Source organism: Muntiacus reevesi, chromosome 18, assembly GCF_963930625.1.
Source record: "Muntiacus reevesi chromosome 18, mMunRee1.1, whole genome shotgun sequence".
Classification (NCBI taxonomy): domain Eukaryota; kingdom Metazoa; phylum Chordata; class Mammalia; order Artiodactyla; family Cervidae; genus Muntiacus; species Muntiacus reevesi.
This window is the reverse complement of record NC_089266.1, coordinates 37,159,111-37,186,620: the sequence shown is the minus strand read 5'-3', so window position 1 is coordinate 37,186,620 and position 27,510 is coordinate 37,159,111. Positions and strand designations below refer to the sequence as shown.

Below are 27,510 nucleotides of genomic sequence, written 5' to 3'. Positions count from 1 at the left end.
AAAAAAAATCAGAACACTGCTGCTAACAGCTTCACTGAACAAATAGGTAATTTCTTAACACTTGAGAAATTTTTCTTAAAAAAATGCAGAGGTTTTGAAATCTACCACTTAGGATCTAGTTTGTCTCACAGGAGCCAATTTACTTAGCACTTATTTAACACCAGCTGACAGGGAGCCACTTATGCCTGACCCGGGCTTGGCTCTGTGCACACTGGGATGCCAGGGTGGAATCCTGGCTCTCCAAAATCCCCACGGTCTAAGAGAAGACAGAGCCACAAACCAACAGCAGCAATGTGATGGGTGTGATCGTTACAATAATAGAAGTAACAGCATAACAAGTACAAGAGCTAATACTCACTAAATTCCACAATCCTAAGGCTGGTACCACCACTTTAACTAGACAGGGAAAGAGAGGTAAGGGATTTTGCTCAAGGTCACATAGTTAGGACTGGTAAATGATGGAGCTTGGATGGGAATTCCGGTATGATTTGGGACCCCACACTGTCAACCACTGTGACCTGAGCTAACAGACATTCTGGAGGCCAAAGCCCAGGAGTGGTAGAGGCATTTGGGGGGAACGGCCCTCAGAAAAATGGGGAGCCACTTAAATTCCTAAAGCAAGACAGTACACAATGAAGTGGTAGTCTGGAAATCAGGGAAAGGCAAAACAGAGCAGTGGCCTTTCCTCCATAGTTCTTGAGGATCATGAAGCTCTCCGAAAGAAACCAATACCATTGTGTCCCCCACAGCAAAGCACGCAGAGCCAGAATAACCTCCAATTCACCCAGGACTGTCCTCTCTGCACTGCCTCATCACTCTCAATGGCCAGCGCTCACTGAAGACTTCCTGTGTGCTGGAGGCGTGCAGGCAGGTGGCGGGGTCCTCGGAGCCTCATGCAGAGCAAGACCACATGGTGTGCTCTAAGTGTCAAAAGACCTGTGCAGAACAGGAAATAAGAGCCTCAAGGGAAGGAGTGAAAATACGATGATACAGAAGCCATCTGAATCACATCACAGGACAGTATCGGTCCCGACCGTCCTGACCAGATGATGGGGCCAAGGAGGGGAATCTTGGAGAACGCACAGAAGAAAGGGCCACACACCGGACAAGGCAACTGTCCCACGGCGGACAGAAGTAGGTGAGGTTAGACAAGGAGACAGGCCAGCCTGCAGCCTCCACCTCATTCCGAGGAAGAAGTACCTGATCCCTTTGGCAGTGAGGAACCCTTACAGGCTCTCAGCTGAGGGTAAGCCCACTTCCTCTTCATGGTACACACATGTGGCTCTCATACTCTGTCTTGAAAGGGCACAGAATTACATCTGCATGACTCTATTTGCATAGTTCTTGGGCTCAGAGCCATTCTGAATTAATCAATACTATGACATGATAATGCCAAGATGGTATTTTTCTCCAAATTTCCTCTAAACTCCAGCAGTGACTAAGAATCTTTTAAACTTTTCACTAAAACTATACTTAACTGCTTCCTCAATGTCAATATATATCTTCTTGGGAACTCTCTGGCAGTCCAGTGAGAATCTGAGCTCTCACTGCTGGGGACCCAGGTTCGATCCCTGGCTGGGGAACTAAAATCCCACAAGCCATATGGTGCAGCCGGAAAAAAAGAAAGAAAGAAGAGAATTATCTTCCTATTAAAAGGTAATGGATTGAATATAAAATATGAAGCTGGAGAATGAGCACTGTCAAATCAAACACTGACTCTGAGCAGGGACTGTGCTAAGACAATAAATAAATGAATTTTAAAAGTCCTTCCTTCAGACTTTACAACCCTACAAATCTCACAAAGTAGGCACCAGAGCTAATATGGCAAATTAATCAAATAAGACCTGTTCATCCTAAATCCCCAACTTCAAGCCATCTGCTATCATCCTGTGCTCAGCACTTTTTTCCCGCTCTAGAGCATATACATGATCTACTGGAAGCATATCATAGTAAGAGCACAATATCTAATCTCTGAGTCAAATAAGAATTTAATTTTAACTCCAATTCCTCTTCTGCATAGGAGTCAATTAAATACTGCTCCTTGTGAGCAAATCAAAGACTCCTTTTCCATGGACTACACCCATCAAGAGAAGAGGTGTGTTGTAACTATAAAATGATAACATTTCAGACTTTGGTCCCCGGTATAACTTCAAGAATTTCTTTAGAACAACAACTCAAGCAAGGAAGGTCACAGGAATGTGAAGGCAAGACCGCTGAACAGATATGGATGGCAGCAGGAGTCAAGAGAATCAGCATATACAACGTGGAAATTTTCACCATTACACTAGTAAATACTATACCCCGACGAGAACTCACTCTAAAATTTGGTCACTGCCAGCTTCCTAGCCTTGTTCTCCTGCTGCGTTCTGTGATCTAGCCATGTGAGTCAAAGATGGCGAAACTGTAACCCAATATCTGTTCTCTTCTTCCTCAGTAATTTAACTACTGGTTTTTAGCTGAATATATGGCCATGGAATAAAGGCTCTTTCCCAACCTCCCCTGCAGTTAAGTGTGGCCATGTGACTAGGTTTGGTCAAAGGGGTTTGTGGCCCTCTCCTTCCCTTTCCGGCTGACTGTGGACAGCAGCAGCAAAGGAGTCATGTGGGTCACTAACTGGAAGGTGACTGTGGAAGATGACAGCACAAGATGGACAGAGCAGTCCCTGGCAACTATGAAACTTGCATATATCAATCCTGGACTGCCTACTTGGACTTTTACATTAAAAGCTTCTTTATTGTTTAAAGCACTGATGCACTGGATTTTCTGTCCCTTGAAGCAGTTTGTAGCCCAAAGACATCATACCAGTCTTCCCGATTGTCTATTCTGTGGACATGGGGCTTGTGCACATGACACCCTCTGTCTGAAAACAGAGCGCACACCTTCTGCTCCTTGTCTGCTTTCAGTCTTCAAAACTCAGCTGGAAAGTTACTTTCTCAGTTATGTCTTCTTTGACACCCTGGATGAGGTCAAATACTCCTGCTATTTTTTCATTATGCTTTCCCTTTTCCTCACCACACCCACAAATTGTTGGGTTAATATGCATCTCTTTCAGTACTAAATACTCTTTTTTTAAAAAATGTGGACCATTTTTTAAAGTCTTCATTGAATTTGTTAGAATTACTTCTATTTTGCACGCCTGCTCAATTACTAAGTCCAGTCTGACTCTGCAACCCCAAGCAAGAATACTGGAGTGGGTGGCCATTCCCTTCTCCAGGGGATATTCCCAACCCAGGGATCCAACCAGAATGTCCTGCATTGGCAGGCAGATTCTCTACCACTGAGCCAGCTTCTGTCTTATGTTTTGGCCTTTTGGCCCCAGGTCATGTGGGATCTGAGTTCCCTGATCAGGGATTGAACCATACTCCCCTGCACTGGAAGGTGAAGTCTTAGCCACTGGACCACCAGCAAAGTCCTAAGCAGTAGATACTCTTTAAGAGTAAGTATCTTGCTTTGTCCACTGTCATTCAAGTCCTTGGCACTCAGCATATGCCCAACAAGCATTTGCTCAGTGAAAGAATAGATAAAGTTATAGCCCTTGCGTGAATTCTGGACCACACCTCGAGGACTTCTTGGCCTTACATTACAGGACTCTTGAAGCTCTATTCCTGTCAGACACTCTCACATTTGTAAACACTTTCCCTCCATTGTCTTTGGATCCTTCAAGATATCTGCATAGCTCTTTCTGACTGCTTCCCTTTCTCATTATACGTCTAGGACTAGAGTGGAAAGTACTGGGAATTCCCTGGTGGTCCAGTGGTTAGGACTCTGCACTTTCACTGGGAAGGATCCAGGGTTTGAGCCCTGGTCAGGGAACTAAGATCCCACAAACACTGCAGCCAAAAAGAAAAAATAAAAAAGCAAATTCCTGGAGGTTAAAAAAAAAAAGGAGACCTTTCACTAAGTAACATGACTGACATTTTCAAAAGCCAGATGCCTTACAGGTATTCTTAAAAGAAAATATAAGACACACACAAACTACATTGTTTGAACTCTGGGCATGTAGAGGAAAACATTTAAAAAATATTTGAAAAGCCTCTGGTTTTAAAGTGTGAAATAGTCTCTAGTGGCATTAAAATACCTTGTCTGTTTGTTTATGTACTCATCTCTCATTGACAATGAATATACTACATGGTTTACCCATTTTCACAAATTAAGTACCTTTTTGTTATAACACTGTGGACTCAATGAAAGAGGGCCTTAAGAAGCTAGTACTGTGACATAAGACAAACAAAAGCCAAGAAATCTGAGTGACAGTCTCAGTTTCATCAATGACTCACAGGGTGATGTTGGATCAGATCGCTTCTTAATTCTAAAATGAAGTGTCTGATACAGATAATTCCTAGGATCCCTTCTAAGGAAAATACTTTGCTGCCATAACAATTTGCTGTTAATCACTTAACAAAGCTGATATTGGTGATTATGCCCCAAACTATATAATCACAAGTAGTCACAGGAAACCTGGTATTTACCCAATAGTTGTAGGTTCTAGGGAGGTTTAAATGAGACTAAAATATGATCCTTCAAAGATCTAAAAACCAATGTGGGTTTTGGAAAAGCTAGTTTCTGCGAGATGAGAATGGCTTTCAGAATGTGAATTTTTCCAATATGTTATTCTCCTCCCACATTCGTTAGGACCCCACACTGGACTCAGAAAGTGCCTCTGCAAAAACCCACTGGCCAGTAAAACCGAATGATTTTCATGGCCACTCCCTGATCCCTGCACTACAATCCCCTTAGGCCAACCTGGAGGGCAGCTGATGCAGCGTCAGGCAACAGCACAAAGGTCTGTGCTACAGCAATATGCAAAGACATCTTATCCAGTACTTCTGAGCCAGAACGGCCAGCCGAGGCTTTCCACAGCTCTAGTAAAGGTTAGAGAGATTGACAGTCGGCTCCCGGACTGAACAGGCTGGAAGCTCCCACTGTGGGTCCCGGCATACCCAAGCTCCTATTCTCAGAAGCTGCCAACCCTACCATTCCTGCCCAGCCACTCTAAAGCCACTGCCTACCTCTTCACGCCCTTAGGGCCGACCGCCCTGCCCCCGCCCCATAATCGCTAGTCAGTCCTGACCTCCTCGAACCGCTCGCCCGAGAAGCCGGCGCCACGGGCCTCCAGCAGCTCCCCGAACTGCTCCAGAGTGACGGACTCTTCACCGCGGCCCAGGCGCTCTTCCAGCCAGCGCAACAGTGCGCCGTGGTGCCTGGACACCAGAGACTCGCAGGGCGGCGTGGGCCGCAGAGCAGCCGCCGCCTCTCGCAGCCGGGCCGGCTCCAGCAGCGCAGCGGCGGGTGGCAGTGCCGGGGCCGCAGGACCCTGGCCAGGGGTCGTGCCCGAGTCCGCGGCCCAGTCCTGGTGCGGGCCCCAGCCCTCGCCCCCGGCGGCTGCCGCCTCGTCTTCACTGCTGTGACTCGGAGCGTTCCCCATGAGGTCTCCGTCTCGGGCGCCCGGCTCTGCTGCCGCCGCCGCCGCCTCCCCGCCACGACCTGTCAACCTCCGACGGCACCCGGCGGGCGGGGACCGGGAAGGGACGACGGCGGCGGCTGCGGCTTCCGGCTTCCTCGCCGACAAGCGAGGACTGCTGTCGCAAAGGCGCCGTTAAGCGGACACCACCAGCTGTCGTGAGACAGCAAGCCGGGACAGCCTGTTTTCCAAGAGGGCGCTTTTGTCATTACGTCTACGTAACCTGCAGCCTCCTTTGCTATCATCTTTGTTGGGGGCGGACAACCGGCAGGCCAGAATATCTTCTCGCTAGTCACTTCCTTAGTATCTCTCAGCAATCGCTAGCTATGCTGGAAAAGTACAAGGAAGGTTGGAGCCAAGGAGTGAGCTTTTCGCCGAAGACTTCCCTTCCAGTGCCCCATCGTCCCCTAAGTGACATGCGGACCCGGGAAAGCGCGCGTCGCGCCGGTGACGTTGCGGCCGGTTCTCCGCCATCTTAGCTGTGGACCGAGAGGTGGCAACTTCGGAGGAGCCAAGAGGGGTACGGCTGCGTAAATGCCGGGTCTCGGCGGGCGTGGACTCTGGCTGGGCCTGGCCGTGGCTGTGGCGGCAGCGGCGGCGATGGCCGCACGGCTGATGGGCTGGTGGAGTCCCCGCGCCGACTTTCGCCTTTTCATACCCGAGGAGCTGGCCCGCTACCGCGGCCGGCCAGGGGACCCGGGCCTCTATTTGGCCTTGCTCGGCCGCGTCTACGATGTGTCCTCTGGCCGGAGGCACTACGAGCCCGGGGCCCACTATAGCGGCTTCGCAGGTATTAGCAGGGCAGTTCGCGCCTTTTCCTGCTACGACGCGGGCGGGTAGCTGCCTGCGCTTCATTCATGCACGTATTCATTTATTCGTGTGTTCATTTCCTTTTTTTCCTCCCCACATTTCGTCAGGCCAGCGTGGGGCCCGGGCTCCGCTGCATCATCCATCTGGTGTGTTTTGACTATTGGCAACTGTCACCGGCCTCTATTCTCCCTGTCTTTCCCCACCGCTCCTCCTGACTAGGTTGGAGAAACACATCACTTGCCTCTTGTCAGTTACTCTTTCCCCGCCTGCAGAAGCTCCCAGGACCTGCTTTGGGCCACACTGCGTGGCTCTCAGGGCACAGAGATGAGTCGCTGCCCTCAGGGTTCCCCAGCTGATTCCAATCATTTATTCAATGTGTCCTAGTGAGAAGTGACTTCCTTTCCCCCATCCCAGGTTTCCCTAAAAATAGTACATTTGGTTTACTTCTAGTACAAATGCTTATATCTGTCTTAAAGAAGTTTATCAGGGGACTTTCGTGGGACCCAGGTTGGATCCCTGGTCAGGAAACTAGAAGTTTGAATGCCACCTGCAGGGAAGGTTGACAATCCCACGTGCTGCAAGTAAGATCTGGTGCAGCCAGATAAAGTTCATCAGGTTAGAGCACAGGGAAGGAGTCTGGCCATCTTTATACTTAGAACAAAGTTGGGCATATATTAGGCCACAAAGAACATTTGTCATATGAGACTTATTCTAACCCTATTTTACAGCTGGGGAGGATTAGAGGATGTAATTTGCCTAAAGCCCTCACAACTAAGTCCTAACTAGAACCATGCCTTTTAGAGATGTTGCTTTACCAGCCTAGAGGAATGACCACCTCCCAGATTAAAAGAGAAAAAGCAAAGGAGGAGCAAGCCTAAGGCCAGTGACTAAGCTGATATTAAATAAGCATTGTCCATTTGTCACTATCTCTGGGGAGTTGGGAAGTTGCCTCTGGCACTTAAATACAAGGCATGTCCCCGTCTCTAGGGAGAACTTGAAAAGTAGAAGCACTGACAGAGAAGGAATTACGTGCAGTTGATGATGCTGAGGTCCTCAAACAGTCCAAGAGAGGGAAAGGACTTACCCAGGGCTGCCCAGTGAGTGAGTAGCAGAGATGCAACTGAATTCAAGTGTTTTATTCACCTGCCAGGTGAGGACACTTTGGGATGCATTCTCCTGCCATGCCCTGATGCAGCTGTCACGACTGTAGGCACGTGTGAGCAAAAAGCTCTCCCTTTCTGGGGTGATTTTTCTTTTGCAATGTGCTCTCCTGTAGAGTGAGTTCCTTTGTGTCCCATGTTATTCACCATCCATTTATTAACCACCACCATTAGCTCACCTTGTCCCCAACCCCCTACACACAGTAGGGAAGTAGATACATTCCCTTATTCATTTGCTCAGTCAGTATTTTTATTAAGATATTCAGATTGTATAAACTCCACCCTTTTAGACAGTAGAATTTAGTGGTTTTTAACTTGGGAAGTTGGGCTTTCCTGGTAGCTGAGCTGGTAAAGAATTGGCCTGCAATGCAGGAGACCCCAGTTCGAGTCCTGGGTCAGCAAGATCTCTGGAGAAGGGATAGGCTACCAACTCCAGTATTCTTGAACTTCCCTGATGGTTCAGACAGTAAAGAATCCATCTGCAATATGGGAGACCTGGGTTTGATCCCTGGGTGGGAAGATTCGCTGGAGGAGGGCATGGCAACCCACTCCAGTATTCTTGCCTAGAGAATCCCATGGACAGAGGAGCCTGGTGGGCTACAGTCCATGGGGTCACAAAAGAGTCGGACAGGACTGAGCAACTAAGCCCACACAGCATGGGGAGCTGCGTAAATATCACCACTGTCTTACTGGCATTTTGTCACCTCCCCAAAGAAACCCCATTTTTGTTAGGAGTCATTCTCCATCCCCTGACTACTTGGCCCCTGGCAATGAGTATCTACTTGCTGTCTCAAAAGATTTGCCTCTTCTGGCATTTCATGTTCATGAGTCATACTTATGACCTTTTGTGTCCGGCTTCATTCACTTGGCATAATGTTTTCAAGGTTCATTCATGATGTATTGGCGTCTATCAGTACTTTATCCCTTTTTATGGCCAAATAATATTCTGTTGTGTAGATTTTGTTGATCTGTTCATTATTTCTTGGATATTTAGGTTTTTCCCACCTTTTGCTTATTATAAATAATGCTGTTATGAACATTATGTACCAGTTTTGTTGTGGACATGTGTTTTCAGTTCTCTTGTGTATATACCTAGGAGGGGAATTGCTGAGTCATATGGTAACTCATGTTTAACTTGATTTATATTTTTTGGTTGCACTGGATCTTCATTGCCGCATGCAGGCTTTCTCTAGTTGTGGCAGGCAGGGACAACTTTTCATCGTGGTCCACGGGCTTCTCCTTGAGGAGGCTTCTCTTGTTGCAGGCCACAGGCTCTAGGGCACACGGGCTGCAGGAGTTGTAGCTCCTGGGCTCTAGAGAACAGCCTCAACAGTTGTGGTGCATGGGCTTAGTTGCTTTGCAGCCTGTGGCATCTTTCCAGACCAGGGATCAGAGAATGATCAATTTGTTTAAAATATCAGTCTAAGTGTTATACAGAAAATAGATTAGTGGAGAACAGAAATAAACACAGGGAAACCTTCTGGGCTTTACCCTAATCGCTTAGATGAGAGATGCTGGCAGCCTGGGCTTGCTTAGTGGTAGATGGAGCCAGGTAGTCTGATACAAGAACTATTTAGGAAGAAATTATAGGACTTGGGAACTAACTGGATGTGAGGGATGAAGGAGGTGTCAAGGACTGCACTTGTGGATTGAGCAACTAGTTATGAACTGAGATAGGAAGTATTAGATTGGAGGCAGGTTTCCAGGGACTGGGGATGCCGTGTAGACATTTTGAACTTGTGATGTCTGAAAGTCCTCTAAGGAATGTTGAGCAGACAACTGGATATACAGGTCTGGAGCTCAAGATACAAGTTTGACACCTTTGGTATCGAGGTGCTACTTGAAACCACGAGAGTGGATGAGATCATCAGGTGGAGGGTGTAGATGGAGCAGAAGAGATGAACAAGAATCGATCCCTGAGACTGGTAGAAAACGAGCTAGAGGGGTAGGAGGAAAACCAGGACTGTAATGTCACGGAAGCCAAGGGACTCCGCCGTGTGAAATGTTGCTGAAAGTCAATGAAAGAATGGGGTACATGCCAGAATGTGTCTCCAGGATCATCTGTCACTGAGGAGGAGGGATCGGCTTTGCTTGGGGTTGGGGAGTGAGGGTTTTGGGGACGTATTTCTCAGAAAATAGATTCTTGAGTTGGTATAGTGTTGGTGATTTACAAGTTAATCTACTGGAAACATCTCTCCTGCAGGCCGAGATGCATCCAGAGCGTTTGTGACCGGGGACTACTCTGAAGCAGGCCTTGTAGATGATGTATCCGACCTGTCATTTTCTGAGATGCTGACACTCCAAAACTGGCTTTCATTCTATGAGAAGAATTACAAATTCATGGGTAGGTATTCTGCAGGTCATTTCCATAGATTTCATTTAGTTGTCTTGAATGTGTCGCACTGCACCGCATGTGAGATCTTAATTCCCTGACTGAGGATCGTACCCATGCCCCCTGCGTTGGGTGCTCAGGGTCTTAGCCACCAGACCACCGGGGACGTCCCTGGGTAAACCTTCTAGAAGTGCTTTCTGCTGCTTCTCTTGCCATATGACAGGGGCTGCTAGTGAAGGCCACTTGTACTTTAGGACTTGGAGATAAAAGTCTCTGCATCTTAAGAACTGATACCTTCTTGGCTCTGGCCTCCTGAAGCTGCTCTTGCTGCCATTGCTTAGACCTTACAAATTCTGACAGATTTTAAACTAAAACCAGTCCATGCAATGTGTCCACTGAAGGACTGAGCCAGAAAAGAATGATGGATGGGGGAGAGCATGAGCTTGGGGTAAGACCTACTTACTAGCTTCAGAGACTCCCCAGCTACTGCATCTCCCGGTCCATCTCCCAGGATCATGGGGCACTGATATCTCTCTCATAGGGGTGTATGAGGATTACAAAACATTGGTAAAGTGCGAGCAAAGCTCCTGATACTGAGTGAACGCTCGATGGATGACTTATTTATGTTACATAAGACAAAATAATTCAATGTGGGGAAGAATTTAGCCACAAAAATGTTATGCAATGAGCAATACATTCGTCAAGCGTTTACTGAACACCTGCTCACCTCAAGCGCTGTGAAACACTGGAAAACGAGTGACAGGTGGTTCTACTCTCAGGGACTGATGTCTGGAAGGCGGGAAGATTTATGTTTTCTGTCCTGGAGGTCTCTACACCCAGAACAGGGAGGCTTCTATCCAGGGTGGTGTAAGACATTGAGAGATGTCAGGGCAGAAGGTGCCACAGATCCTTCCAGCCAGCTCCTGATAAACCAGCAGCCAGCTGGCCACCATAGAGCCCCAGGGGCAGAGCTCTCCTGGGGACTCAAGCTCTCCTGGGATTTCTGCAGGAGAGGCCTCTGTCCTGCCCCTGCCCACCACCACGCTGATGTCAGCTTTCCTGCCGCCACAGGAAGGGTGATAGGAAGGTTCTACGGAGAGGATGGGCTCCCCACCCCAGAACTGACCCAGGCAGAAGCCATGATGACCAAAGGCTTGGAAGCCAACAGACAGGAGCTGATAGAGAAGCAGAGGTTCCCACCGTGCAACGCTGAGTGGAGCTTCATCAGGGGTAGCCGGTTCTGGTGTTCCCAGCAGAGGTAAATGGGCTTCCCATCTGTTCCTCCCGCCTCTCCCCCAGATCCAGCTTCTAGGTCATCTGGTCTGAGTTGCTCCCTGAGGCCATAAGTTGAGAGTTAATCCAGGAGAATTTTGTCAAGACCCATGTGCCCTGGGATAGTGATTCTTAAGCCAGACAGGGCTTCTGAGATACTCCCAAGCCAGTGAGGGAGGGGGAGCCTTTCACTGGGGTTGTCAACCAAGCAGGAAAGTGGGGCTGTCTCCTGGGAAGGCAGACATCTGGGGCCAGGGGAAGCACAGAGAAAGGAGGACTCTGCCCTCAGAAGGGGAAGTTGGAAGAAGCCGGGGTGGGTACGGGGGGAGAGCATGAAAGTTCAGGTGAACACTGCAGACCATCACCTTGGGAAAACACCAAGATGGGAAGTGGAATGGCTTTCACTTCTCACAAGGCCTGGCTCACTGCCTCCTCCCTCCCCTCTCCAGAGACACTCAGGAGTTAGTGCTTGTAAGAGCCCTCTTTCCTTCTTTCCTTAGTGGAGGTGTGAGCAGAGACTGGATCGGCGTTCCCAGGAAACTGTTTAAGCCAGGTGTCAAGCCCCACTGTGTGTGTGTGAGAACAACCGGCCCCCCGAGTGACCAGTTGCCGGAAAACCCTATGCACAGAAATCGTGGGGACCTGGACCACCCCAACTTGGGGGAGTACCCAGGCTGCCCACCCCTTGCCATCACATGCTCTGTCCCCCTCTAAGCTGTAGCCTGTGTGTCCATAACCCCCAGGGAACCCTGCCTAGAGCCCTAACAAGCCAGAGGATGGCTCCTACGTGAACAAGCGAGCCTAGAAGACTAGGCTACTCTGCAGACAGGACTCCTGCCCCACCCTGCGGGCTCACCGTCTGGTGACTGAGGCCAGCGCGTGGCACCCTGCCTGGTACTGGTCAGTCTGTTGTTGCCGCTGTCCCTTGGGTCTCCTTCTCCTCTGGAACTGGCAGACATTGATGGGCACAAATATGACCAACTTGAAACTCACTGGACCGGCACACAAAAGGACTCTGCGCTCCAACAGCTTCTTTCCCAGGGACTCCTGGGCTGCCAGATCAGCCGCTGGCCTGGCCCTGCTTGTAACGCCCACCCCAGTCAGGATCAGGGGCTCTGGCACTCCTTCACCATCCAGAAACAAGCAGACACATCCAGAAAGTCCAAATGAATGAACAGTGCTAACACAGCCCTGTTCCCGGTCCCCGTGTGCTATTGTGAGCCCTTTTACAACCATTCTTATATGTAAGACCTGTGCCTGAAGGCAAACATGAATTGACAACCAAAAGCCACACTGAGTTAATCTGAGCTGGACCCATATAGAGGTGAAACAAGACAGGCTGATTCTGGAAATGGAAAAGCGTTTGCTTGTGTAGATGCAGCAAATCCAGATGTCTCTGAACAGAGCAACAATTTATGTAGTCTTTTGTGTTTTTAATTGAAAAAAAATTCGGCTGCGCTGGGTCTTCGTTGCAGCGTGTGGGGACTGTAGTTGTGCATGGGCTCAGTTCTCCGTGGCATGTGGGATCTTAGTTCTCTGTCCAGGGATCAAGTTCGTGTTCCCTGCATTGAAAGGTGGATTCTTAACTGCTGGACCACCAGGGAAGCCGCAAAGCCACTATCTAAAGCAAGGATATCATTCCTTTCTTGAACACTTCAATTCAGGGACGTACATCTGTATGTACACACGTGCTCAGTTGTGACTGACTCTGTGCCTCATGGCTGTAGCCCATCAAACTCCCTTATCCATGGAATTTTCCAGGCAAGAATACTGGAGCGGGTTGCCATTTGGGATGGTGTGCTTTCAAAGGGAGAAGTCTGCATTTTGACTCAGAGGCAGTTTCACAGCCCTAACACAGACCCTGGGCAGCACAACATCCAATCCTGGGCAAGGTTGCAAAAGCCAGTACCAACAGCCTGGACGGTGGGTGGTGTGTCCAGGGTCATCTGTAATCTCCCACACTGGGCCCAGTTCATGTATTACCTCTTGGATTCAAGTTAAGCAGCTGGGGGCAAGGAGTGTTCCTACATTCCATAAGGAAATGAACCTGGCATGAATCCAGGTTCAGAGTCTCCCTGTCTGCACCTTCACCTCAACACCTCCCAATCCCCTCAGCTGTTGACCCAAACATTCTCTATGCTTCTTCCTTTCTCTGTCTCCTCTCCTTTATCATTCATCTCACTTAATAGCTTTCCAGGTCCCCTGACTGGAAAACAGAGGCCGCCTCCCCTTAACCAGAGTGGCTTGCTGCCCTATGGCCGCAGCAGCTCCTGACCCCTGGACCCTGCTCCGGGCACCCTTTGCTGCCCAGGATCTTCCTCACCTGCCCTTTAGGACCTCTCACCTCTTCCTGCCTCCCTCCCTTAAGTGTGCATTCAACAGCCCACTTCCTCCCCTCACGCCAGATTCCTCTCAAATACCAAATACCATACCTACCTCCTGCCCCAGCAAAGATTTTGTATTAATTTTAGGAGTAAAATTGCTTTATGATGTTAGTTTCTGCTGACGACAGTGGATCAGCCATATGCATACATATATCCCCTTCCTCTCAAGGGCCACCCTTCCCACTGCCCATCCCAATGAAGCTTTTGAAAACGCTGCGCATGCTCGCTGTCTCTGCTGCTCAGCCCCCATCTGCTGTGTAACACAGTTGCCCGGCTTCTGCCCTCTGCTCAGCAGCAGGCTCAACTCTGTGCTGGCAAAGCCATTCCACATTCAGTGATTACCTACCTGGACCTGTCACATTTGAGGGCCTTCATGCAAGCGCCCCTTGGCTCTTTCCTCATTTCCCTTATCTCCCTCCAGCGTTCCTTTTCAGCCTCCTGTCCTCCACACAACCCTTCCCTCTGGCTTCTTTCCTTCAGCTGTCGTCTAGTTTGGGCAGCCTTCCTGATCATTTTTGCAGGCACCGCGGACTCCACAGTGCTGGCATCCAATCTTCATCTTCTTCCTCAAGATTTTTCTGGTTTCCCTGGCTGGTTCCACCATCACCATCTTAAAGCAGCCCCGTCACATAAAGGACTCCACCCAACCAGCCTCCAGGTCCTGGCGATCCCACCCCCTTACCTGCTCCCAGCACTCCTGTGGCTGAGGCCTTCCTTTCTCATTGGCTCTAACTCCTCCCTCCAGCTGCAACCCCGCAGCTGCACCGCGCCCCCCCCCACCCCAAGTCATCTCCTGCTGATCAGGGCATTATTCTCCAACTAAACCTCTTCCTTGGCTCGTGCATCTGTAGAGATTAGGTGCTAATTTCAGCAGCACAGGAGGCCCTCCTGTGGTCCATTCTCTCAGCCTCCATTCTGTCTCCCACCCCCTCCCATGTGCTCGGAGCCCTCCAGCCTTCACCTTGCTGCTTTCTGCGTGCAGCACCTTCACCCAGGCTGTCCCTTCTACCTGGAATGACACCTCTTGTGCTGTCTGTCCAGCTCTGTTCCATGGTAACTCAGTCAATTGGAAGGCCTCACCAACTGTCAACCCACTAGTGGATTTAGACGTGCTTTCCTATAAGAAAATAATTCTGTGTTCACTTCTAAAGTAACAACCATCACAGTGCCCTGTAACTATGAACTTCCTGCCAACCTCTCGCGTTGGACTGCAGACTGTCTTTAAAAGAGATGGGGATTGAACATTACTTGGCTGTGTAGCCCCATGGCTACTGTACCTGGCACATGGGAAGTGTGCTATTTGCTCTGTTTGGCAGATGAGGCAAGCACGGCCTGAAGAACTTGATAAAGGCACAAAGCAGTGAAGCTGAGCCTAGAACTCAAGGTTCTTGTCCTGATTCAGTGCCATGGTCCTGTATCCAGTTTGGTGTGTGTCTGCCCTCCTGGAACAGGACAAACAATAGGAGGCGGACTTGTTCCAGGTCCCACACACCCTTGAGCACAGTGTCTGAGGCATCCTGGTAACTCAGCCCCAGGTTGACAAAGGACTAGTGTCACTGCCACTGCTCTCCTGAGTTATTCAGTATTTACCAAGCGCCTGTGTCCCCTGGGGTTGGGGCTGGGAGGAGAGTGAGGCTCTGGCCCTCAGGGAGCTCACAGTGTGGCGGAGTGAAACCCTGGCTAGAGCAGCCAGAGGCCACTCCTGGGGGAGGAGCGCGGGGACAGCATGGGGGCCAGGTTCAGAGATGTTTAGATCTTTCCAAAGACAAACTGAGAAAGAAAAGGAACAAAACGAGGCATACGAGAGTCATCCCAGCCATGTATGGACTAACCTGTTTTCCACCCTCGAAAGCACTTCTACTACCCGGGCCCCCAGACTCCTTCAAACGGGCAGCAGACACGACTCCACCGGCCTGTCCCAGGGAGGACCTCACTGTGCACACCGCAATTCGTGCTTGCCCAGGAGGGAGGACGCGTCACTTACTACGGATCACCTTCCTCAGGGCAACCCGCTGAGCCAGAAGAACCATGGTCACTTCTATTTCATAAACATGAAAACTGAGGCACAGAAATCATGCCACTTGCCTGTTTTGTACTCACTTAGTATCTACTGACCTAATATGACCAATGTTCTCCTCAAGGATGGCTGTTAGGATTACTTTGGACTATTTCACAAAAGCCCCTAACAGTGCCTATTATGAGAAGCCACCAGAAAAGGAGATTTATCAATCACTACATCTAGCCTGAACAAGGGGTGAGCAAAATGGAGGATGGGTAAAGGAAAGGAAAACACTAGTTCAAGAAAGCATTGAGGGCCAGGTGAGCTACTGGATTTGCGCGACTGTATGGGGGGGTGGGGAATGGATCACAAGACTTTAGCTTGCAAACCCCTAATCTTGCCTTATTTTTCTCTGAAACCCACAGTCATGGTCCTCCCTTCAGACCACAGCCAGCAGAAACCTCACCATGGATCTTCTCGAGTCGCTCCTAAATAATTGAGTCAGGGAGTTTCCAGGGTCTGCGGGAGAGCTGCAGTGGGGTCAGGGGGCTGAGCTGGAGCAGCTGTGGTCATGGGTGTCACCATGAGCTGAAGTCTGGGCCAAGAGCACAGTACATCCAGGCAGCTGGTGGTTATGCCCACAACAGCTATTTTTTCACTGCTGTCAACAATGTGTTTCTGAAAAAAGTGTTGGAAATTCTAACTTTCCTGGAGGGGAGTTGTTAAAGAAATGTATTCACATGTCAGGAGTTTAAAGACATTTTGTGTGTTTGTTTTTAATTCTTATTGGTACTTTTTGCATTAAAAGGAACTACAAATGTTATTAAGGTTTCCACTTTAAATGCACAATTTTACCTCATTTTATTTATAAGGACTTCTTACAGAAAATGCAAATATCAATATTTGAAAAATACATTCCATTACACGAACTCCAAAGAAACAATGCTGATAAGCGCCATGGTCCTACTGATGCCCTCTGACCACCACTGACCCCACACCACGCCCCACACTGACCACCACCTGGAATGGCTTGGAAGCCAAAGTGATCATCCTAAACATGTGCCTGCAGTTTCTGCCCAGGCCTCCCCCGTGGTAGAGCACACAGGGATGAATGTCATGGTAACAGCCAACTCACATCTACCCAAAAAACGATGTCAAGTTATTGAGTTGAGCAGGCTACCAACTCAAGACTCCCTAGCTACAGAACACCAACATTGTCTGTTTTAACAGGTTAGTATATTGCTTATGCCACACAAAAAAGTAACTGTATAGGGAATGATCTTTCAAAGAAAGTCTTTAAGGCATCTATGATAACTTCTGGAAATTTAATAAGTGTTTTAGTCAAATAAGTCAGCTCTTCACTGAATTACTTCCAGAAAATGAGAATGTGGCTTCCAAACCCCTTTAGGAAATTGTTTGCCCTCGGCTTCCTCCTCTCCCTGGCTGGGGGTGGGGAGCTTTGGTGCCTCAGATTAGAAGGGGCTGGTCCTGAGGGGAGCAAGCCCAGGTCCCAGAAGAAAGCTTGTCTCACGAGCTTCCTCATAGTCTCAACCTGCGAGTTCCAGGCGGGGCTGTCATGGAAGCATCCTGCTTACTTGCTCATGCTACTTACTGTCACCTGGAGAGTGAGTTTGCCTTTCAAATCTAATCATTACATAGCTCAGTAGGGTTTTCTCCTCCAGATTAAAAATAAAACCTAGATGGAGATCAAGGCTCTCCCATGTCCCAAGGCTTTTCGTCCACGTCATGATTATGGATGAGATGAGCAAAATACCATTTAATACGGCAGGTGGGAGATGTGAGCCAGGAGTGGCAGTAAACCCACAGCAAGTTGAGCTCCACACAGGGAGCCCATTCGGGGGGAGGAGCGAGGATGCTGAAAAGGGTGGTCATGAACAGCTCAGGGCTCTGAGGTAGAGACTAGAGGTCACGTGGACCCCCACTCCTGGAGAGAGAGGCAGGTGAACTGGGCGATCTCGTCTGGCCTCAACTGAATTGGTAACGGGCTGACAACGCACCAGCAACAAACTCCAGACAGAACACACATTCTAACATGTCATTCAGTGAGACACCACTAAAAAGAGAACTGGAAATTAAGAAGTCCTAAACGCAGGCACTTAAGTTTGTGGGAAGTTTCCTGTATTCGAGGATAATTGTAAGTTAGTTTTAGCCACTCTGTTTACAACGTAGCACACAGTTTGTACCTTCATCTTTAAGGGAAAAAAAAGACTTAAGAATACACTTTCTCATAGATCTGATGAGCAAGCGGCAGTTAAAAAGCTAACTTAGCATTAACAATGTTGACTGATGCAGCAGATTATATTTCAATCAGGTTTAGTCTTTCTGCTCTACTCACTCACAATTGGCAACTTTCTGAATGAATAAAACTGAGTTTTAAGCTATGGATTAGATTAAACTGTGACAAGAACAGCCAGGCAGTTCTAGAGTCAAGTTCGACGGCTTGGGGAACACAAAGAGGACCAATAGCATGTCAAGTCCCCCCAGAGCAGCCACCACAAGAGGAACTCAGAGTGTGGCCTCCCACCCATCGGCATGTGTCAGGGAGAGCCTAAGACTGTGGAAAGCAGCTTCTTCTCGATCTACAAGAATGCACTCTGAAGACACCGCAGAGCTCACAAAACATCCCCTCCAACTCGTGGAGGCTAAGTACCATCACTATCCCTGGACTCTGAAGGTAAACAAGCCTGACAATTTCAAACATGATTTTAAGAATTTTTTTTTAGAGTGTAATTAGAGGCAAGATTGTTACTGAGATTGGTATATTATGACAGGGGCAGGACAACCAGCCTCATCCCTCATTGAATTCCCATCATCCTCTCTGCATCACGGACAGTCAAAGAACAGGTATAAAAGTATTGACCACCTCGATTCATACCTGAAGCATAATTACCTTACTTTCCAGTGATAGAATCAAACCACCTGACTAAGGCCTACTTACTCGGGCCCTGTTCAAGCAACAGAAAATGGAAACTGAACACATGCTCCACATGGTCAAGTGCTTGCCAAGACCAGTTGTTTTTCTAGAAAAATTCGGTATGAAATAGGTCACAGACTTTGGGGGATAGGGAAGTCTTTGTAATTAATTTTTTTCTTTGAAACACTGTGCACAAGCTCATATTAACATAGAAAGCATATATATCTTATAAATCACAGAAATATTAAAAAAAAGTAGCACTCTGGTTTATCAGCTCATTTTACACACATATTTAGGCAACAGGATGTATAAATTCTACAGCGACATGGAGAACATACCCACTATCCAAACAAAAAAAAACAGACTGCTGCAAAAAAATATTTAGTCCCTTTTACACATATATGCACACTTCATTAATGCAAACAAACAAAAAAATGTAGTGGTTACTAAATGTCTGAAAAAAACAGTATGTATGATTGAGATTGTTAATCTCTGAGCACAGCTGTACAACACATATTGTTCATCTCAGAGTGTTTTTTTTTTTTTTAAAGCAGTGGTATAAGTTTCTCTCTAAATGTGCATTTTTAAAAAACTGGCCAAACCTTCAAAAGAAAAAAGTTTAACACCTCAGGGTTAATATATATGTACTAGCAGCGACTAAGGCCTGACGGATTCCAGGGGCTTCATTCAGCACACGAGCCTTCCAAAACAGGGTCACACACGCTTGGCCAGGGCCTTTGGCTGGTGGCTCTCACAGGGCAGATCAAGAACCTACGCAGAGCTGGGACCCAGGAATGAGGGCGCTCACAGAGTAACTTGGAAGGTTTTAGCAAGAAACACTCATGTCAAGGAGATGGGACCTGCTGGTCTGAGGCTGCAGATTCCCTCTCTCCTCACTTGGCCCCATGTGACTCTCTTGCTCCAAAGGACACTCCAAGGGAGTTTTCCATTTAAGACTTAGTGTGAGCTGAGGTCCAGTCAAAGCTGACTGGTAGAATCACTGATGCACAGATATGTGAGGGTATTTTTGAATATGGATTTTTAAATTGGAATCACCAGTAATGCAGCTATATAAAAAGTGCAGCACAATGAAAGTGCATTTTCTCCACCACTGCCTAGCGGCAGGTAACTGAGGACTCCACAGACAGGACATGGCAAGATGAGAGAACAAGACGGCTGCTAGGAGGTGTCAAGATGGCAGAGTGCAGCTGGACACCCCAGCAGCATGAATACTGCTAAAGCTTTCAGTTGTTAAGGCCACAATTTTTCAGCTCTCATCTTTGAACCCTGTTTAGAAAGATTTCACCTTTTTTAAAGGGGTAGTTCACTAAAAATACAGCTTAGCTTTTCCAAAAAAACAAAAAAAAGAGTGAGAGACTTCAGGCCAAGAGGATCCTATTTACCTTTATGAAAACACTGTGCAGAGAAGTCCACAGCCACTCACCCTAGAGGAAACCAGCTCTTGCTGTGCAGCCAGACACTGACTTCCTACGATCAGGCTCGGCTTGGGACATCCACCCAGGCAGGAGACGTCATGAATGCTCTGAGATGGACACTAAGCTACTGGGAGAGAAAATGGGTTTCAAGTGTCCTTGTACATCGCTAGCAGAATGGGGTCTAATTCCTATCACATTTACCACTTAGGCGTAAAGGCCTGGCCCGACCAGTGAGACGTCCAGCGAGCTCGACCGTGGTCTAACACGCTGACAGTCATACAATCATCTGAAACGGGCTCTGTCACCTGGTCCGTAACTGTTCCAGTCTCCTGCCGCGGGAAGACGACGGCCAGCTCCTGCTCTGGGTGGGGCCAGGCTGGTGAGCAGAGCAGCTGCTGGGGAGGCGACTGAGGATGTGGCCTGGAACTTCCTGGGGGCTCACTAGGAGACCCCCCCCAAAGTCAGGACATCAAAGCAAATGTTGCAAACGCGCACCGGCTTGTTCAGGTCAAACTTTATAATAGGGATCTCCTTGGTCGAGCATTTATGGCAAAGAAGACGTCCGCAGTGACGACTGTGGAGGCAAAGAAGAGAGGTGTGAGGGGGTTCTTGAGAGTAGATTGCGGCTGGGCACGTGAGCAGTCACAGCAGCCCCCGCAGCGGACACGCGAGCCCGTGCCTGGTACTCTGCAGTCAGCTCTGCCCCTTGCCGGCTCACTCGCACCGAGGCCTGTATAATTGACAGTCCATGATAACAAAATTCTAGCCAGTAATTAAGTTAAAGTGATCCAGAAAAAGCCTCTTACTTTCAGGCTTAAGACAGGCTCAGCAAGAGCCAGAGAACTCTCACACTTGGGGAAGATGATGCAAGGCCTGACCGGCTGCCTAGGATGTTGGACCCCAGCATTCCACAGGAAAGCCACCAGTCTGAGTGTCTGCTGGCCTCCCTACCTCTCTAGACGTGGGCAGGGTCCCATGGCAGGTTTTTCCCAGGACAGTACCGGGCCCTGACAGGTTCATGGTTTATCATGGGGAAAGGCAGAAGCCATCAGCAGAAATCTCCTTATTCCTCTGGCGGGTGACTGGGGATGGGTCTCACCAGTGATGTTTGCGTGTTGTGACTCCGAACTTGGCAGTGCACTCATAGCAGTTGGAGCCATCGCACCATGGAGGCTCCTTGGACAGCATATCTGTAACACAGCACAAGAGCAGTTCCTGTCAGATACTGACTGTCCGGCTAGACCAGGGAGTAGGGGGAGAAGGGAACTGCACCAGGAAACAAAGGAACACATCACAGAGGGACGTGAGGGACGAGAGAGCAACAGAGAGGCATGCCTCCTTTCACTGCGTTTTGCAGATACCGTAATCTTTTTACAAGTCGAAGGTCTGTAGTGACCCTGCATGGAGCACATCTATTGGTGCCATTTTCCCAACAGCATTTTCTTACTTTGTGGGTCTGTGTCACACTTTGGTAATTCTCACAATATTTCACATTTTTTCATTATTATTTTATTTGTTATGGTAATCTGTGATCAGTGATCTTTGATGTTATTATTTTAATTGTTTAGGCATTTTTTAGCAATAAAGTATATATAAAAACATTGTTTTTTAGACAGTGCTGCTGCGTATGCAACAGACTACAGTATTATGTAAATATAACTTTTATATGCACTGGGAAACCACGAAGATTCATGTTGACTTACTTCATTGCAACATTCACTTTACTGTGGTGGCTGGAAACTGACTGAGGTCTGCCTATTCTAATTGGGTCACACGGGGGGGGGGGGGGGGAAGTCAGTGGGGCTGAACCAAAGGCCGTTCTGAAGGATGGAGAGATTCAGCATTGGCTGAAGGATGAAGGGTGTGCAGACACGTAGCCAGGAGCGCTGGGAGGGAGACCTACCTGGAGCCGATGGATTTCCGTTAGGATCAGGGGAAGCGGGAATCTGACAGGGGCCCCAAAGCAGGACATGCTGTGAAGAGACTGCTAACAAGGACACTCCCCACCCCTGTTCAAAGGCGCTTTGTGGCATTCACAGACAAAATCCTGAACAAGGTGGTGCCAGGAAAACTACCAGCTCAGATTGTGCAGCAAGTCATCCTGAGATTTTAAGACCACCAGTACATCTGGGTAACAGACACTGCCGGGGTGCCTGCACTGATGGAGCTGAATGCAGGCCACTCACCTAGGAGTCTAAACAGCAGCTGCTTGGTAGCGACCTGGTAGTTGAAGATGTTGATCCCTTGGTTGTTGTTCACCCCTAGGCGGGCCCCCGAGCGGACAACAGCACGGCACAGGTTGGCGTTCCCTTTCATGTACGCCAAGAGCAGCACTGGAGAATAAAACCACACGCAGGGCTACTGCCCACCTGGGCCCAGCCTGGCCCTGCCAAAGGGCCAGCAGAAGATGGCCAAGGGCAGGACACAGCCCTGGCAGGACATTCGTTAGCAAAGTCCCCTTTACACAGAGGGCCCTGCGGCTCTGCTGAGAGCTCTGCAGAGGATCTGCAACATCTTGCAGCCAAGGACCAGCCATAAGGCAGGGGGCTCCAGAGACACACTCTTGCCCATTCAGAGCTTTGGCCACAAGAGAACCGAGGAGGGAGAAGACACTGCAGGAAATATGCACCACTGTCTCAGCTGCCTTCCTCCTGAACAGAACACTCTTCACACAGTGCAACAAATTCCAAAGACTGGTGAGGTGTGCACATATGGAGAAAACCATAAACCAGTGTGGTCAGCCTGCTCCAGAAAGTTCCTCGACCCCATGGAGCCTCTCTCCTGTGCCGGCAGTGGACACGCAGGCTCTGACCAGCCCACCCTCCTGGTCCTCCCTACGACTACAGCTACAAGCAGCTCCTTTTTGCTTATGTTTCACAGATACTTTATTTAAATTGTTTAATTCTGCAAATGATTCACAAAGATTGGCTTATTATTTCAAAGGAGGAAGCAGGCATAGAGAGGTTACAAAATATACCCAGTCACCTTGCTGGAATATGATGGAGCTGGGTATCTGAAACCAGGTCTGTGTAATTCAGAAGCCCGGGCATGAAGCACCTGCTTGCTTGCCGGCTTCTGGACCACACTGCTCGCTGGAGCAGGTGCTGGGCCAACAGCTCACTTCCAGGGCTGACCTCCCTGAAGCTCAGGCTCGCCACTGCCAGCTTAAAAACATGTCCATGAATCAAGGCCAAGAATTCTTCCCAAGGTTAAGAAGCAACAACCAAACATTTGGTCCCATGCTGAGGTTTGGGCTACCTCTCAGTGACAGCACTGCTGTCAAAGGCCACAGAGGCTCTGTCTGGCATGAACAGGGATACAGCAGCAGCAAAGAGTTCAGACAGCCCTGGGCTGGGAAGAGAGAGACTTGGGTTTCATCTTTGTTTCCTTACTTGAAAAATGGGAACACACTCCATGTACTGCTTACCTTATATGGTTATTGTGAGTATTCAGAAAGAAAATGAATGCAAAAGTACATCAAAAGCATCATGAAAGGTACACAAATTAACACAGTGATTGTGGGTGGTGAGAGTACTACCATGAGACAGGCCTGTTTATCAAGCCCCTCAATCAAGCATCAGCCCTTATCTGTAGAGAACATGCCTTCTCTGTGAATATGTACTACGGCCCATTTCCTCCTTCTGAAGCACCTGTAAGGCAACTGTATTTCCCCTCTCTCTCTCTCTCTCTCGGGATCTGAAAGCTTGAGAAGGGACCTAGGTGACTAGATACAAGGTAGATGAGGCCAATAGAAACAGGTGGGCCGGCCTGTCTGGACACGGGTATGGCTTTGGAGCACGAGATACACTTTAGATGTGCTTGTGCCTAATGTCAGACACTGCTAACTTCCACCTCAGGGATCTGTGATGATACTTGCAGAGCCCAGCCAAAATGCATGGGGCTGAGTGTCCTTCAATAATGACACATGTGCCTGGGCTCCTGATTTTCTAGGAAGCAAGGGACACCAGTAAGAAAGGACCGACAAGAGCCTCACTACGTACCTGTATTTCCTTCTGCATCCGGTTTATCCAGAGGATACTCGGGCATGCACTCTAAGAAGAGATCAAAGATGGCTGCAGCATTCTCCTTGCCATACTGTCCCAAAATGTGCAGTGGCGACTGGCCTCTAAGAAGACAAACTGGAAAAGTTAGGTGTGTATCTGCCATAGCCATCATGCATAAAAGAAATGGGATTGTCTGAACTCTGTGATGCCAGATAAATCTAAAAGATACAATGGTCATAAAAGTTTTCCCAAAATGTATTTTCAAAAAGAGAAGTTCAGGGTACCAAAGGCTGGTCAAGTGCCCTAGTGACCAGCTCTGCATTGTGCACCTGGGGCTCATATAAGATGCCTGTGACCCAGCTCGGAGGGGTGCACCAGGGGACGTGGAGTCCTGGCCTCTGCTCCAAATCACACACACTCACCGTAGATTAAAGGCTTCAGCATCCACGGTGCACTCTGTTAGAAGGACCCGGATGTTGTTGAGTCGGCCATGCATGACAGCAAGATGAAGAGCTGGGAAGGAAATCCTCTTACAGGGCGAGCCCACACACACACACACACAGCATCTCAACTCTGCTCAGCCTCACAAACCTCCCATTGAATGGGACTCAGTCAGAGCAGCCACCATCTGCTCAGAGAGCCCTCCTTTCCAGTCTTTACTGCCCCCAAGAATAAATCTACATGCAACCTCCTAAGATCTGCTTTGTGCCTCTGCAGTTATCCAAAGGTGAGATTTAATGGTTTCACAAGAAGCCATTTAGGTTTCTAGGGTCACCAGTCACATCAGGAGCAGGCTGCATGCCCAGCTCAGGGCATTTCCTGTCACAGCCCAGCTCCTGTAAGAGCCAATCTCCGGGATGGGGAACAGACCCAATGGTGCGTGCTGTCCTGCCACCCCAGAAGGAAGGGATTGCTTGAGGCCCTTGGCACCACACACAGGGAACGCCTGGGAATTACCGTTATTTCCATTCTCATCCACAGCAGCAAAGTCCACTCCATTCTCCAAGAGGACTGAGCAGATGGTGGGCAGGTCCTGCTGGGCAGCGAGGTGGAGGGCAGTCTGGCGGTGCTTGGTTAATTCATTCACTTTGGCACCTGCAAGAAGCTGTTGAAGTTGATTACATGAGCAGCCGCTCTACCACCACCAACCAAGGTCTGACGTAAGGAGCCAAGCCTGCCAATCTCCTGGCCTCCAGGGTTTGCCCTCCTGGCTAAGCTGGGAGCCAACTCCTGGGGAGGCTCAGGCCCACAAAATCTGTCCCAAGGGGAAAGTGGCGATTACCAAAATGTCCAAAAAGCCACTCCTTAGGACTCAGATATTCTAAAACTACGGAATATAAAAAAACTACACAGGACTGCAGTGATCTATACCATCCTCACCATCCTCACACAGTGGACACAAGGATGTCCACTCTTTATAACAGTAAGACCAGATGGCAGAAAAGGTTTAGTTATGAAAGCTACAATATATACCAATAGTAAAATAGATAGCCACTAAAATGGTAAAAATTTACGGTTTATCGTGAAAGATAAGTTAGAAGATGGTAAGATAGTGTGATTCCATTTCAGGAGAGAGAGAGAGTGTAATGTGTACACACACACACACACACACACACACACAATGAAGGTGTTTAAAAGCATATATACCAAATTCAAGGCAGAGTTGGGAGTGAAAGGGAGATACTAACCGCTTTCTGTCCTTTGTGTTTTAAGTTTCTCCACAATAAAAATATACTATTTTTGTATTTTTTTTTTAAAAGAAAGAAAGCAACACAGAGAAGTGCAGAATCAAAGCAAGAAGGCCCTTTAAATAATACCTTATATATTCACTCATCATCCACTTTCTAACAAAGTTTCAAAGACAGCTGCTAATAAAAAAGACTACATAGTGAATAAATATCATATTATATATTTGAAAGTTGCTAAGAGAGTAGATTTAAAAATCCTCGGACTTCCCAGGTGGTCCAGTAGTTAAGAATCTGCCTTTCAATGCAGGGGTCACCGGTTTGATTCCTGGTCTGGAAAAATCCCACATGCCACAAAGCAACTAAGTCCGAGAACCACAACTGCTAAAGCCTGTGTGCCTAAAGCCTATGATCCACCACAGTAGAAGCCTCTGCTCATGAGAAGCCCGCGCGCTACAATGAAGAGTAGCCCCCGACCAGCTGCAACCAGAGAGAAGCCCACGTGCAGCAACACAGACCCAGCGCAGCCAAAAAGTAAAATTCGTAAATTAATCTTTATAAAAAACCAATCCTCATCACGAGAAAAACATTTTTGCAACTATGATGGTGAAATAAGTTAAGTAGATTAGTGGTGATTATTTTGCAACATATACAACTATCAAATCAACATGTTGCACAAAATATACAACGAAACAGAGTATGTTGAGTTTGGTTGCTCAGTCATGACCAACTTCTTGCGACCCCATGGAGTGGAGCCCACCAGGCTCCTCTGTCCACTGGATTTTCCAGGGAAGAATACTAGCTTGGGTTGCCTTTTCCTCCTCCAGGGGATCTTCCCAGCCCAGAGATTGAACCTGTGTATTCTGTACTGCAGGCAGATTCTTTACCATTTGAGTCACCAGGCAAGTCCAATATGTTGTACACCTGAGGCTAATGTGTTGTTTGTCAATTCTGCCTCAAAACGTTAAGCAATAAAGACCAACGACAAAGAGAGAGCACTCCCTGGAAAGCGCCAGCTGAGAGCCTGGCACAGAGCAGGTGGACAGAGACATGATCTTGTCTCCTGATGCCCCTGCCTGCCTCTTCAGGCCACAGCCTACCTTCCCTCATGGCCTCACCTCAGCATCTGCCCACTGGGCACACAGGACATGCTGCCCACAGACACACATTCTCCCAAGTGTTCTGGCTGCTCCCTAAATTCCCACTGGCCTTTCCCAATACCTGGCAAAACACCTGTGACAAGGGAGTCTCCACACGCCCTACAACGTGCTTTGTCCACAGGTTACAAAAGTAATGTTTCAGGGACACTCACCAAGTTGCGGACAATAATTTCCGAGCCTGCCTGGACAGCAAGGTGCAAAGGGGTCAACTTGGAAGCATCCTGGACTCTGGAATTGACGTTCGCCTGGACGCTGATCAGAAACAGGACGCTTTCAATATCAGAGTTCTGAACTGCCACGTGCAGAAAATTCCGGCCCTTGTTATCCACCTAAGGCAACAAGTGGGAGCCAAAATGTTAGTGGGTGCCCCCTGCAAGAATGCCTCCCGAGCACCTGTGAGCTGCACTGACCCCTGTAGAGGCCGCACTGCAGTCCCCCCATCCCAACCCCCAAACTACAGACCCGCTCTGCGTATCTGTCCAGAGGACTGTGTGTGCACGGCCATATCCATGTGGTCAGAAAGCGAGGGAGCTAAACCAGCTGCCCTGGCATCCTCCTGCAGCAGGAGTGGACCTGGAAGGCCAATCAAGAGATAACCTGAAAGACCGGGAAAGGAGGCCAGCAGAACACTCGGCTGCACGGGGAGAGGCACAGATGATGCTGGCCATGGGGGTCTCCTGCTTTGGCTAAAACAAACACCCAGCACTCTAACACCAAAGCAGCAATGCCAGTCTGACCCGTGAGCAGCCAAATGAGCTTTCAGAAATTTCCAGAAAAGTCTCCTCTTTCAGTGAGCTACAGGATAATAATTCGTGTTGGGGAAGGCTGCCAACAGTATGTCACAGACACTGTTCCACTGATGTACAGCAGAC

The 27,510-nt window shown here is 48.5% G+C and overlaps 3 protein-coding genes across 10 annotated transcripts in view; 1 reads left to right on the top strand and 2 right to left on the bottom strand.

Annotated features, from left to right (window-relative positions):
* Positions 1-5,549, bottom strand: part of ZZEF1 (zinc finger ZZ-type and EF-hand domain containing 1) — a 92,140-nt gene extending 86,591 nt beyond the window's left edge. For both annotated transcript variants that reach the window (XM_065908976.1, XM_065908977.1), the window contains exon 1: positions 5,072-5,549. In XM_065908976.1, coding sequence (XP_065765048.1) covers positions 5,072-5,425 — 354 coding nt within the window. In that variant the 5' untranslated portion in view covers positions 5,426-5,549. The remainder of the gene's footprint in view (positions 1-5,071) is intronic.
* A 440-nt stretch (positions 5,550-5,989) lies between these two features.
* Positions 5,990-16,241, top strand: CYB5D2 (cytochrome b5 domain containing 2). Of its 4 annotated transcripts, XR_010659605.1 has the most exons (5): positions 5,990-6,251; positions 9,635-9,775; positions 10,835-11,021; positions 15,272-15,738; positions 15,844-16,241. XR_010659605.1 is itself a non-coding variant. In XM_065908475.1 (4 exons), the coding sequence occupies exons 1-4, from the start codon at positions 5,996-5,998 to the stop codon at positions 15,908-15,910; spliced, it is 651 nt and encodes a 216-aa protein (XP_065764547.1). In that variant the 5' UTR covers positions 5,990-5,995; the 3' UTR covers positions 15,911-16,241. The 4 variants fall into 4 exon arrangements, 3 of the variants coding, with proteins under 3 accessions (XP_065764547.1, XP_065764545.1, XP_065764546.1); XM_065908475.1 differs by lacking the exon at positions 15,272-15,738; XM_065908473.1 differs by having other exon boundaries at positions 15,272-16,241.
* A 5-nt stretch (positions 16,242-16,246) lies between these two features.
* The window catches only part of ANKFY1 (ankyrin repeat and FYVE domain containing 1), a 67,497-nt gene continuing 56,233 nt past the window's right edge, over positions 16,247-27,510 (bottom strand). For all 4 annotated transcript variants that reach the window (XM_065908469.1, XM_065908470.1, XM_065908472.1 and 1 more), the window contains 7 exons: positions 26,791-26,967; positions 24,751-24,898; positions 24,216-24,306; positions 23,791-23,915; positions 21,976-22,122; positions 20,889-20,979; positions 16,247-20,363 (listed from right to left, as the gene is read on the bottom strand). In XM_065908469.1, the coding sequence (XP_065764541.1) occupies positions 20,231-20,363; positions 20,889-20,979; positions 21,976-22,122; positions 23,791-23,915; positions 24,216-24,306; positions 24,751-24,898; positions 26,791-26,967 (912 nt within the window). In that variant the 3' untranslated portion in view covers positions 16,247-20,230. The remainder of the gene's footprint in view (positions 20,364-20,888; positions 20,980-21,975; positions 22,123-23,790; positions 23,916-24,215; positions 24,307-24,750; positions 24,899-26,790; positions 26,968-27,510) is intronic.